Source organism: Coloeus monedula, assembly GCF_965178545.1.
Source record: "Coloeus monedula genome assembly, chromosome: 8".
NCBI classification, from domain to species: domain Eukaryota; kingdom Metazoa; phylum Chordata; class Aves; order Passeriformes; family Corvidae; genus Coloeus; species Coloeus monedula.
This window is the reverse complement of record NC_138788.1, coordinates 30,827,507-30,839,867: the sequence shown is the minus strand read 5'-3', so window position 1 is coordinate 30,839,867 and position 12,361 is coordinate 30,827,507. Positions and strand designations below refer to the sequence as shown.

Genomic DNA, 12,361 nt, shown 5'->3' with positions numbered 1-12,361 from the left:
AGGATTCTTGTATCATGCAGCAATAAGAAAAAGCTATGTCATTTATTCTTCTAAACTTGTGCATAAAGGTATCTTTCAGATTGTTGGTCCCCAGTTTCCTCAGGTGAATTTCCATAGGTGCAATTACTATTTACATGATTCCAGTGCAGTCTGTGAAGCAGGTTTTGTCATCTAATACCATCTGTCTGTGAATCAGCCTTCCTGAATGCAAATCTAAATGGATGTGGAAATGGATTTACTGCTGCAATCTCAGTGACCTTACTGACTGTAACTGAATTGAGTATGAAGATAAGTTGAAGAAAAAAGAATTGCAGCAAATCATTCAGGCACCAGTGGTCTGTAGATGACCAGATCAGTGTGACTGATAATCTGCTTTCTTCTCAATGTTCTGCCCACCAGCAGGTCAGAACTGCATCAGTTTTTCTCCTTTGTTCTTTAATGTTTTATAGCGTTATTTTAAATCATGAATTGAAAATTCAGCTCAGGAATAAAATAAGAGATTAACAGGTCAGAACATTACAGAATTTCTCCCCTGCAATTTATGTTGGTAGCGAATCCAGCTTGCATCTGGTTCAAAACCACTGTGAGATGCATTGGTGACCTCTGACCAGTTCCAACAGGCCTGACCCATTCCACAAAACCTGCTACAAACACAAGTCTCTTGTTGGTCACACAGAGGGAGCTAATCTCACTAGAGAAAGTGAACTATTTGTTAATCCTTAAAGGGAAGCTTCTTACTGACAAAGAAGCATGTTGGAAGCTGATAAAGCAATATGGTGTAAGTTGTCTGCTTTTATGCTTGTTCTGGGAATAAGCAAAAGCCTTTGGGGTTTTCTTACACCGTATTTTCACCAGCATTAAATTCAGTTAATTTCTAGTGACTACAGAAATTTGTTCTGGGAACAGACAGGGCTCTCACTTTCTTTTTAGAAGGTCTTGGGTTTTCACCCAATGCTGCTGCTGACTTCTGTCACCTTGGGCAAGTTACCTCACCTCTTTGTATCTGTTTCTCGTCCCTTCCCTTGCCCTAATGAGAACACAAGCCCATTGGGGTGGACTGATCCCTTACCCTGTGTTTGTTTTGTGGTAATCAAGTGACAGCAACCCTGGTACAACATACATCAGTCCCCATCATCTTTAAAAAGCAAAGAAGGTGACATGTTTAATCTTGCAGACAGTGATTTATCCTGCATTCCCTTTGCAAAAGGTGTGTATGTGGTGGTGTTAAATAAAAGGGTACCCTCAGTTTACCCTTGTACACTAGAAATGCCCCTCACGATGATTTAAAGAGAAAAAGAAAAAAAAAAAAGCAACCCAGTCTCAGCAAAGAAGGATTTTTGGGTGTACAAGGGGACAGGTGCAAGAGGCACCGAACTTTATCCAGAGATGGACACAAACCGTAATTCTAGGGGATGGGCTACAAGAGAACAGTACACTAGCCGCAGAAAGCGAGAAACCAGCATGGCAGTGAGCAGAGCCGGCGTGAGGCTGCTCTCAGTGCAGGGCCAGGGCAGTGCCCGGGCGGGTTTCCCACTCGCCATCCCGCTGGGCTCCATCCCGCTGGGCTCCATCCCGCTGGGCTCCATCCCGCTGGGCTCCATCCCGCTGGGCTCCATCCCGGCGCTGGAGCCGCGCTGTCCCGGCGCCCTCTCGCGGGGAGCGCGGGCTGGCTCCGCCTGCCATCGGCGTCCAAAGAGACAAACGAGATTGGAAATTAATTTTCTGCTACCGAGGCTAGCCCGCAACAGAGTGAGAAAGTTTCCAGAAACTGTCAGGTACTCAGGTTCTTCAGGACCTGTCAGTTCTGCGCTGTGAGCAGCAACCTGATGAGCACTGAAGTCTTTTCTCAGTTCCAACTTTTGTTGGGTATATATTGAGAAGCAGCACTTTACCTCTATGTCCTTTATTTCAAGTATTCTGTTTGTTGAAAGCACTCTTAAACACCTTTCTCTAAACAAACGGACATAAAATGAGAAAAGGATTTTTCCAAGTATGATGGATGCTTCAAAATGGAGCAGAGATCCCACCTGGTAGTTCAGTTAAAAGACAGCTAAAATGGCATCAGGGTGAAATGCTGGAACTTGTGTTGCAGAATGACACCTGTAAAAATTAGCAGAAGTTCCCCAGATGACAAAATGACCTGTGTGGCTTCAGGTATTAAAGCAGACTCTCAGATCTCAAAGCAATAGAGAATTGAGCCTGTTGCGGTAGAAAATTTTATGTAAGTTTGGTCAGAACGAGCCCTCTTCCCCTTCCTCTTCCCCATCCCTTTCTCCTTCCTTTTCCTTTCCCTCTTCCTCTTCCTTTCCCCCTTCCCCTTCTCCTTTCCCTTCCCCTTCCCCATCTGGAGTCATCACTGTATTTCCACTGGCTTGCTGTTCTGGAATGGAGCTGCCTTTCTCAGTCACCTGCACAGTGTGGTTCAAACTGACCATAGTGTGGCTGTCTGTAATAGACCAGGTTTTAAAATACCTGGAGAACCAAATATTCCTTGGCAGCCTCAGAGTTTGAGATCTGACAGTTCACCTGTGCATGATGAAACAGTAACTTGGCTGCAGAGTGAGGTTCCATTTCCCAAAAAGCAGTGAGATTATGTCAGCTAGTGATGGAGTAAAAATACATGAAAGGAAAAATACCTGGATTCAGCACGCTACTTTTTGGGCTGCCTTGCCAGTCTTAGATTCTTATGACCACCTGGATGCTACCTCACCATCCAGGTAACTCCAGCAGATGATAGAAATTCATCTATTTAGAGTAACACATGAATTGCTAGTAGAAAAAGTGTGGGAATGCACCTCACAACATCTGCTTCTTTCATTCACACTGAGAGTTTTAGGTTAGCTCTCAGTTTTTGTAGAGAATGTTGTTCCAAAGCACTGTGTATGGCATGTTTCATGTGGGGAAAGTTTTTACAGCTGCTGCTGTTAGATGATAGGAATTAGGAAAACACGAATATAAAAGACTTTCAAGGCTTTGATGGAAAGTAACAAAAGCAGTCTTTAACAACTTTATGGAAACTTGATGAAAAGGAGACGTCCTGTATCCGATAAAAAACATTGCTCCTTTGTTTGGATACTTTGCATTCCCAGTGTCACCATCTCCATGAGAGTGAATGGTCTCTCAATCCAAAATGTATGGATATTTACCAGCTGGATATTTATTACCAGAAACTCTGTGCACATTTTACACTACTGATGTTGTACATTAGTGTAGTAGTTAGACCAGAATCAGCAGTTTTGCTTCTGAGATATTATCTTAATAGCTGTATCATTCTATAATTGTGGTCTTATTTAAAAGCATAATCTCTTGCCCATTTTATTATGACAAATAATATTGAAGTTTTGTGCACAAAGGAAATAATTAAATCCTTCTCTCCCAGCTTCAAATTGTCTGGTGGTTAAAGAGCACATAACTGGTAATTACACATAGCCTTTATTCTTGTTTGTACCATCAGCATATGCATAATCATATGTTTCTTCTAAAGGTATTTCTTGCCTCAGTTTCCCTATCTGTGTTGCAGAAACTTTTCATAATATTGTGCATATTTCTGCCCACTGGCCTTTGTGCAGTTCTTTCACTACACATGCTTGTAATTCCTGTCTGTTCTCCTTACGTCACCAAGGAGCAACACAGAGATTTAAAGGAGGTTATATCAAAGAAATGTTGATGACGACTACGTGCTCCTTTGCATGGGTATGACATGTAAGGCCTTGGGGAGAAACACATTTTTGCTAGTGTGTGCACATTGGAGGGAAAACATGCTTCATCCTGAAAGATATTCTGTATTTTGATTTTCCATGCAAAGCTCTGAGTTAAGTTTATTTACTTTTGATTTCCATTTTAAAGATTTCTTCATAACAGGCATGGTTGTTAAATTAATAACTCTTTCTGATTTTGGTCTTTACAGCTGTGTTTTAATTACCACAATGATTAGATGGCTAAGATGATCTTGCATGATACTTGACTGAATTATTCACACTTATAAAGATTCTCCCAGAAACTTTAAACTTCAATGATTCATGGACCAGTCCCTGAGCGATGTGGAAAAAGCAGGTTCCGGTGCTGGGATGGCCTCAGTAATTTCTGCATTGCCACTTTATATTGCCATTATCAGAGTATCTGCAGCAATGTTTAGATTACCTTTTTCTGTCCCAGTATATGCAATGGTATGATTTCATAACCTTATTTTTTATGTCTTTGCAGTCTCCAAGGACATTATCACCTACCCCTTCTGCAGAAGTAAGTTTGGTGGAACCTTTGGGGGCAGTATCCTACTGTAATTAGAATTATTCCCTCGAGCCAATGCAGGCATTGGGTTTGTTATCAGTCAGATCCATCTCTGTTTGCCACACAGGCATGTTTTCTTGATGTTGAAACTTAACAAAAATTATTTCTAAGAAGGAAAAATGAAGCCCTTATTGAGCAACTGTACAAAAAGTGGAGCTACCGCTCCTCCTGATTGCTGTCTGTAAAGCAGAGCCCTGTGTCCAGCAGGCGTCACTTCTGGTACATTCCTGCTCCTTGTGGCACAGGCGGATTCAGATCTCGAGAGCTGCAGGATTTACAGGAGATAAAATGCTGCTCTAAGCATCTAAATAATAAACCGTGTTTGCTACTGAAACATTTGCAGTTTTGTCTTGAAGAAAACAAAACTATGGTCTGCTTTGGTTTTGCTTTGCCAGAGGAGTTAATTTGAACATCATAATAACAGGAAACATTTGTGACATCATTTGTCAGGATACAAGAGATGCTCTTGCAGAATCATCATCGTTGCATTATCATGTTGCTTATTTGCAACGTAAAAGTTGTACTGATTGCTACTAGTCAAAAATTAAGGGACTATAAAATTTCTTGTAAATCTTCATGCATTAACATCAGTCCTTTCCCTTTTGTCCTGGTTTAGTTTGCTTCATGGGGGGGAGGGAAGGGGGGGGTGTGAAGGTGTTGTCTGTTTTGAGGTTTTTTGTCTGTTTCTTTTACTGACTTTTTTTACCCCCAGGAAACCAAGTAAATTGAATTTTGCTATACAAGGAGGTATCATGTTTTCAGATGCATGGGGAATCTGATTTGGATATAAATATCTGCTGATGTAGCTGGTTGTGACACATGGTAAATTTAGCCACAGAGAGCTCTGTGCTACACCTTTTGAATTCATGCTGGTCTCCAGGTTAGCTCACTGATGGCCAGCTCACGTATCTGTCTTGTGCAGGTCACTACCAGACACACACACTCTGGATGCAGCTTCCCTTATGGAGTCAGGGACTGTGGGCAAATCTAGGATTATATAGAGTTAAATAGAAATTACAGGTGGTGTTGGAACCTTCCAAGACTGAACTCTGACTATAAAAATGGGTTGGAGCAGATCCTTGGAGAACAGTGCTAATAAAGTAGGTTGAAAGCTTAAGGGATGTTACTATTTCAGTCGCTTCTGCTGATGCCTTCAGATCCATGGAAGTTAAGTGCTGCTAAGAATGTGTAATGTGCATTTTCATTTATCAGTGGATGCCTCTGTCCTGCAGGGCTATCAGGATGTTCGGGACCGCATGATTCACAGGTCTACCAGCCAGGGCTCCATTAACTCTCCCGTGTACAGTCGGCACAGCTACACCCCCACCATGTCACGTTCCCCCCAGCATTTCCACAGACCTGGTAAGGGCAGCTGCATTACAAACACATGAAAAAATATTCTTTCTATATTATGCCACTCAGTGGTGCAGTGAAGCACTTGTTTCTCTTAGAAGTGGAAGTTTAGGATTGAAAAATTGTTGTGTATTTTAATGTCTCATTTTCTACCTGTTTTCTTGTTCTGGATTGACATAGTCTTCTGCACTAGGCTGGCTGTTTCTTGCATCATAAATATAAATCTTCTGGTTTTGTTTCCAATCAATTCTTTTTAAAATATTTGTATGTTCCTGAAAGCAAGCGAAATTTTGCAGCAGTGAATCGCAAACTTCCTTCTGGAATTTGGGAAAAGTATCACATATTGGAAACAAAAATTACAGCTTGCTGTACAGAAATTAGTAATGTAAGCTAACTCCCTTGGAAAAAATTCCTTTAAAGCTTGGTGCAGCCATAGAATCTCACATTCAGAGGCAAAACACCCATATGCTCCAAATTGCTAGTAATTTTTTAAGACATGGACTCAGAAGGTATCTTTTTAATTAAAGCCATAGGCAATTGCCTGGGAACACTTGAAAACACAAACTTTGCTTTTTAGCAGTGATGTACAAGTTCTGTGTGCAATATAGAAAATGTACAGGTCATTCAGGTTCCCAGTGCCTCCAAAATTACTGGTTGTGTATATAAAAGCAAGATATGAAAATGAGCTATTCATCCACACCCAAACTGCATAAAAATGTATTGCTAAATGCTATTCATTGAAGACTCTTCAAGACTGATTTTATTGTGTATGGTAATGAATTAAATCTTTGTGATCTGTTTTTAAATTAAGTGATACAATCGCACAGTTTCATCTTCCTTGGTGATTACAGCTGAACAGTTGGGATGCCAAAAGCCCATATGCAATACGAGCTGCATTTTTAAAATTAAAGATTTATAATAGAGCCACCACTGTGGAACTTGAATGCTGTAGCCGTTTCCTAGTGGGGGTGGGCTGAAAGCAGCCAATTGTGTCTGTCAGTGAATGCCTTATTTAAGGGACCCAAGGGAGGTGGGACAGAAGCAAATTGTGTCTGATACTTAGTGCTGACAACATGACTGTGTTTTAAGATGACGTTACAACTGAAACTGAAAGAGACTTGAAAACGTGAAAAAGCTGCAAACTTCTGTCCCTTGATTCTCCAGTTCTGAGGGGATTTTTCCATTTTTATCTGTTGTCTCAGGCATATGAACAAATCCAGGCCCTATTCCAGACTTGACTGTGGTTGAGTTTTACTGTCTGTGTTCAGTCAAAGACCTTCCCCAGAAGCAATCTCTGTTTATGTAACTCTTGTGATGGGCAGATGGGCTCAAGCCAGAGTTTGGATCCAAATGTAAAATCTTCCAAAGTCCATAGCCTGAATGATTTTCTGAGAAGATAATTGTTCAAACTTACCTCTGTTCAGATGATCTCATCTTGGGCTCACCTGTTACTGATCCTCATGTGACACAGAAGTAATTCTGTACAATTCATCATTTGATGTTTCCTATGCTGTTTTGGGGTAGCTGTTAAAGCTACTTTAATAATTTTCCTACGGTAATTATTTTCCTACAGTGATTACTCATGTTGAATAATAGCAGTTGTATATGTTCGGTTTTTTCCTCCTAATGGCACTTCTTTTCACCACGTTATTTTGCAAGAATAATTTCTCTCTGAATAAACCCAGTGGCCCCAGATAACTTCTTTTTTGCTCCCAGCTACCCCTTGAGAGAGAAGTGAGCTGCTGCACTGACGTTGTCAGTATAAGGTTCTTCAAAAATCAAGTGCTACAAGTTCTGAAAAAGTTTGCAGCCTTTTCCTCCCACGGTGCCCTAGCTGGTGTTGGCAGCATTTTTGGAATGTCTTAAAACAATAGAAAACAGCTTGCATGCCTCTTGACTGACATTTTTTGGTCAGGCACTTTTCAAACCAGCTGCTTTCTTAACTAATTGGGCGTCAGTGTTTGTGATGTTTGCATGCTGGTAGCAGGCTACTTTCTGGTAACAAGGCATAGGTCAGAAGCTCATTAAGCCAATGATGTTATGCTAAATTAGCGATGCAGTTCAAAGCTAAGCCTCTCTTCTAATACTTCCTGTAATTTTGTCTTAACATTTACGGACCCTTTGGTGCATCTTTAACCGTTCTGTTTTTTTCTCCTTCCTTCTTTCCAGAATCCTAATTGTTCAATGCCTTTTTTTTTCCCTCCTTCCTTCGAAGCCTCCTTCCCTGCCTGTCTCTTATTGCTTTTCTTTGTCTCCGTTCTGTCCTGCCCCCCGCCTCCCCGCTGCCGCAGAGCTGCTGGCTCTGGGTGCGCAGCGCGTGGCACCCCCGCGTACGAGCAGCCGCAGCCCCGCTCTCCATGACTCCCGCCCCAACTCCCCCTTCCGACACCACTTCATCCCCCATGTCAAAGGTAAGGAGCCAGGCCTCTCTCCAAGGAGTATCCTCCACGCTGGAGATCTGCTAGCGTTCTGGCAGAGCTGATAAGGCGTGTCGCCGGGAGGTTGCCTATGGCTGTGTAGCTGAGCATGCCTCGAAATGTGCTGTTGCACTCGAAACTACAGTAGAATAGACATAATGTCCTTTTTTCTGGAGGAAATATGTCATTTCTAAGGGCCCTAGTTGAAGAGTCACCAAGCATTTACCTGGTAGAAACACACAGAAAAGCATTGTCATTTATTGCCTAGAACCTGAATGTGCATAATTTAGCTTCTTTCTAAAGCAGTACACAACAATCCCTCCAGCAGTTAGCTTATCAAATTTAATTACTGCAACGTTCTTAAAGCATGCATTGAAAAAGTTGATTACAGTATTGCCTGAATGAGAACGAGGTGATCAAAAACACAGAGAAGAAAAAAAAGAGATGATATAAAGATCAATGGCAACAAGGAAGTTAATCTTTGTTATTCACATTGGCAGTAATTAGGGCTGAACAAAGTAAAATTAAAATCTCTAGGCCTCTCCTCAACTAATGCAAATTGGCAGGCTCTGCTGAAAGCAGTAGCATTGCAAGGATTTACATTATTTGAGGATCTGGTCCTTTTTTCAATCTTTTATTTTCCATGGTTTGATTTGGAGGAGGATTATTCTTTCACTGTGTCTCTTCAAGGAACTCACTTAGCTCAATAACCTTTTAGTTTTGTTTCTTGCTTTTTGTGAATGTTTGATTTCTGTTGTAGCACTTGGCTGGGCCGTCTCTTCTCTTGGGGAGAAGGTCATAGCTTATATCACCTGCTAGAGCTCAAAAAGAGAGAGATGAGTAAATTGAACATAGATCACAATCTGGCACCATTGATTAATGTACATAATCTGGAGATAATCAAAATCAGTTGCAAGAAAGTTGTTGCCGTGAAATTTCAAGAAATGTTAATAGATCTCAACATCATGGCTCTTTAAGCATTCAGATCACCAATACTGATTTTATATTCTTGCCTTTTTTAGATGATTTTTGATAATCTGCACTGTCCACTTTCCTGCTATGTCACTGTTTTAAAAAAAAATCTCACTTAAAAAGATTGGGACCCTTAAAAATAGATATACTGCTCATTTCAGCATGCAGTTAATTCATAGTCCTTGCAATTTCAACATTTCTTTGCTGTAAATCCAAATTAATGCTCACACTCTTTCAAGTGGCATTTTCATTCTTTTTCTGTTGAGAAAATAGCTTCTTCAACAGAGAAATGAGAAGAACTATTGGAAATCCATGCTTATTGTTTTCAGATTTCAAAGAATCACCTGGCATGTAGATCAGGTATTTTTTTCAGTTATTGGTAAAAAAGGCCAAGTGGGATTTCAAGTGCTGTAGACAGAGGGGTGGGTATGGTTTTTATCAGATATGTCCTGGAAGATGTTGTAAGAATCCTCAGTTTTCTTAAGGCCTGGACATCATTTATGTGTCATTACTCAGCAAAGCTCCTGAAACTCGAATACATATCACTGTGACAGAAGAGGCACCATGTGATCTTTTTACTGACTCAGCCTTTCTCGCTTGTACTTTTAGCAAGAAGGTGAACTTGATGTTGTTTTGTAAGAAAGATTTCACAAAACTATAATTTTGGGTTTTTTTTCCTTTAAGAGTCAGAAAATACAGATGGTGTCTCAACTGCTTTGGTAAAGGGACATGATTTCCCAGCAGCATAATGATAACTGAAGTGTCATGTGGCACATTACACCTGTGTTGTTTTGTATGCTCAAGTCAGAAAGACAGACATTTAGACCAGTTTCAGTGTGTTTTCATACAACATAAGGCTTAAAGAAGCATAATGATTAAATCTCATAGACATAGCCAAAAGTAAAGAAATTGGAGGAGTGAAAGGGGCTAAATACACCTCAGAAAGTCTTAGTGAGAGCTTGTTGCTGTAACATATAAGTTGAAAAAGCTGGAAGGGTATGCAATATGCATCAGCCTAGGCTTAATTTAACCTAATTTCCATTGAATTTGGTCTTGTCTCAATAAAGTACTGTCTTTTCTATGAAAGAATCAAAACAAGTCCACGAATGAAAGAAACCTTGACCCTTCTGAAATCAGAGACAAAACTCCCATTGAGAGCCAGGATTTCATCTCACATGCCTAGAATTTTTCAGAGGCATTCAAGAATATTGCAAAGCCCCTGTAAGAATTCCATGTAAGAAGAGTTTCAAAGTAGTGTGTATTCCTTTGCTCACAGACCTTCCCAAGAGGAATCTACCCACCTTCATCGAGAATTTGGACCTTGCTTATCACAGACTCCCACTTTCCTTCCCTGAGGCAGGTCTCTGAAATCAAATGCTTTCTGTACCTGGTAACTATTTACAGGGTTTTGTGGATGCAGATGAAAGTTCTGCTCTGGAAAACAGTTCTGTTTTGGTTGTTTCATGATTTTCAGTTTTGTGTGTGAAATAAGGGCTACACATCTGGACAAGAGGATGAAGGATTGTTTGACAAAACCTGATTAGGAGTAAGGGTTTTAGGTACTGTTGAGCTTGTTTTCCTGTGTCTACTCAGAAGTAGAGCAAGTAAACTGGAAGCTGACAGAAGGCTCAGTGTTGGTTGCACATGGGTTTTTGGCTTGATTCTGTGAGCTGAGCTTGTGAATCCCACTGAGCCCAGTGGTGAGCACTTCAGAAGGCAGCAGGAACCTGCGTTACACTGGGCTGTGTGTGGGCAAGCAATTCTATTCCTGGCTGCTAGGGCAGCCTGCCTAACAAATTCAGCTATAGAAAACAACTACCCGACGGAGCAAAGAGAAGGAAAGGAAAAAAAAGCCTCCGAATTTCCCTTCTGCTGTGCTGTAGTGATGATTTTTAGAATGAGCTTGTTCCATTATCTCTTAACATCCCCCCACCTACACACAGACATACTCATCTTCATGCCAAGGGTGTGAGAATTAGTTCTTTCTACAGTGTTGGTTAACCGGAGTGCTCTTGTTGCTTTGGGGAGTTAACAGTAGTTACAGCATATCTGACACAGTAAGAGAGACTTTTCTGTGCAGGCAAGGAACCCAAATTTAATGGGTTTTTATGTAAAGCTGCAAGCAGGCTGGCCATGAGGCCCTGGGAGACAGGTACAGGCAGCCAGGAGCTCTGCTGTCCTCTGTGCGTGTGCACATTCCACAGAGGTTGGCACTGCTTCCATAAATTGTGGGTGGTTTTGCAGCTGCATCCCCAAGCACTTAAGCCTCGTTATGAGAGTGGGCTCCTCAGGGATGGCCTAATGGGAATCTAAGTAGATGTACCATTCCCTCTTGCAGAGGTTGGAGGTAATGAGGCTGCCATCCTAGGAAGTGTAAAGGGGAGTTATTTGTCACTACTAGCAGGAGTCATTAGGTACCCCAGGAAATAGAAGCCAGCAGAGACATCTGTAAAGCATCACATGCAGGATGATACCACAGTAATTATCTGCCTGGTAGTGGGTGCATTATGCATCACCAGTTCTCTCTAAACAAATTATCTGTGTCCCAGATGCAAGACCAGCCAGCATACATTTATGGGTGTGGGCACACTTAGTTGTGTCTGGAGGTGGAGAGGGCTCTAAGAAGGGTTTCTTCCCTGTATTTGTTGTGTTGGTGACAGAAGCACTGCAAATTGAACACACCCACATTTAGACTACCAGTTCCCAACAGTTAAAATGTATTTGTGACTCCTCTGTTTTGACAAGTCCACAGGTCAATAAATCCCCTTTGTTTTTTCTCTTTTATTGAGTGTAATTGCTAAGGGAAGCAGAAAAACAAAGTGACATGTTCTGTATAAACAATTAACTGTATCTCGAGACCTATCAATATTAATGGAGTTTTTTTCCTTATAAAACAATGATTTTGCTGAAAAGTAACTCATGATTTCTCAATAGGAACAAAAGACATAAGTAAAATAAAGTGAGGTGTTCCACCATCACAATATCTCAAAGGCTGGAGAAGTAGAACACAATATTGGAATTGCTAAGTAAAGAGCCATAGATTGAAATATGACAATAATGTTTAACTAATCATTCATGCTGCTTTTCAGAGTTAGCAAAACTAGCCCTTACTGTTACCTTGCAAGAAGCTCAGCATCGCTGCACCCTAAATAGAAAACCACCATCAACTCATGTGGTTGAAAGAGCATCATGTCATTTAGGGCTGAAATGTCAAAGGGCTAAATGTAGAATTTTGCACATGCATTCTTCTGGACAAATTTTGTACAGCCAAGGCCCCTGAACTGTGCATGTAATTTTTGAAACATTCATATGCAGTGGGTTAACTTGTATAC

At 41.0% G+C, this 12,361-nt stretch overlaps 1 protein-coding gene across 9 annotated transcripts in view; it reads left to right on the top strand.

Moving 5' to 3' along the window:
• The window catches only part of ABLIM1 (actin binding LIM protein 1), a 194,704-nt gene that overhangs the window by 159,997 nt on the left and 22,346 nt on the right, over nt 1–12,361 (top strand). For all 9 annotated transcript variants that reach the window (XM_082286644.1, XM_082286643.1, XM_082286640.1 and 6 more), the window contains 2 exons: nt 4,204–4,239; nt 5,520–5,649. In XM_082286644.1, the coding sequence (XP_082142770.1) occupies nt 4,204–4,239; nt 5,520–5,649 (166 nt within the window). The remainder of the gene's footprint in view (nt 1–4,203; nt 4,240–5,519; nt 5,650–12,361) is intronic.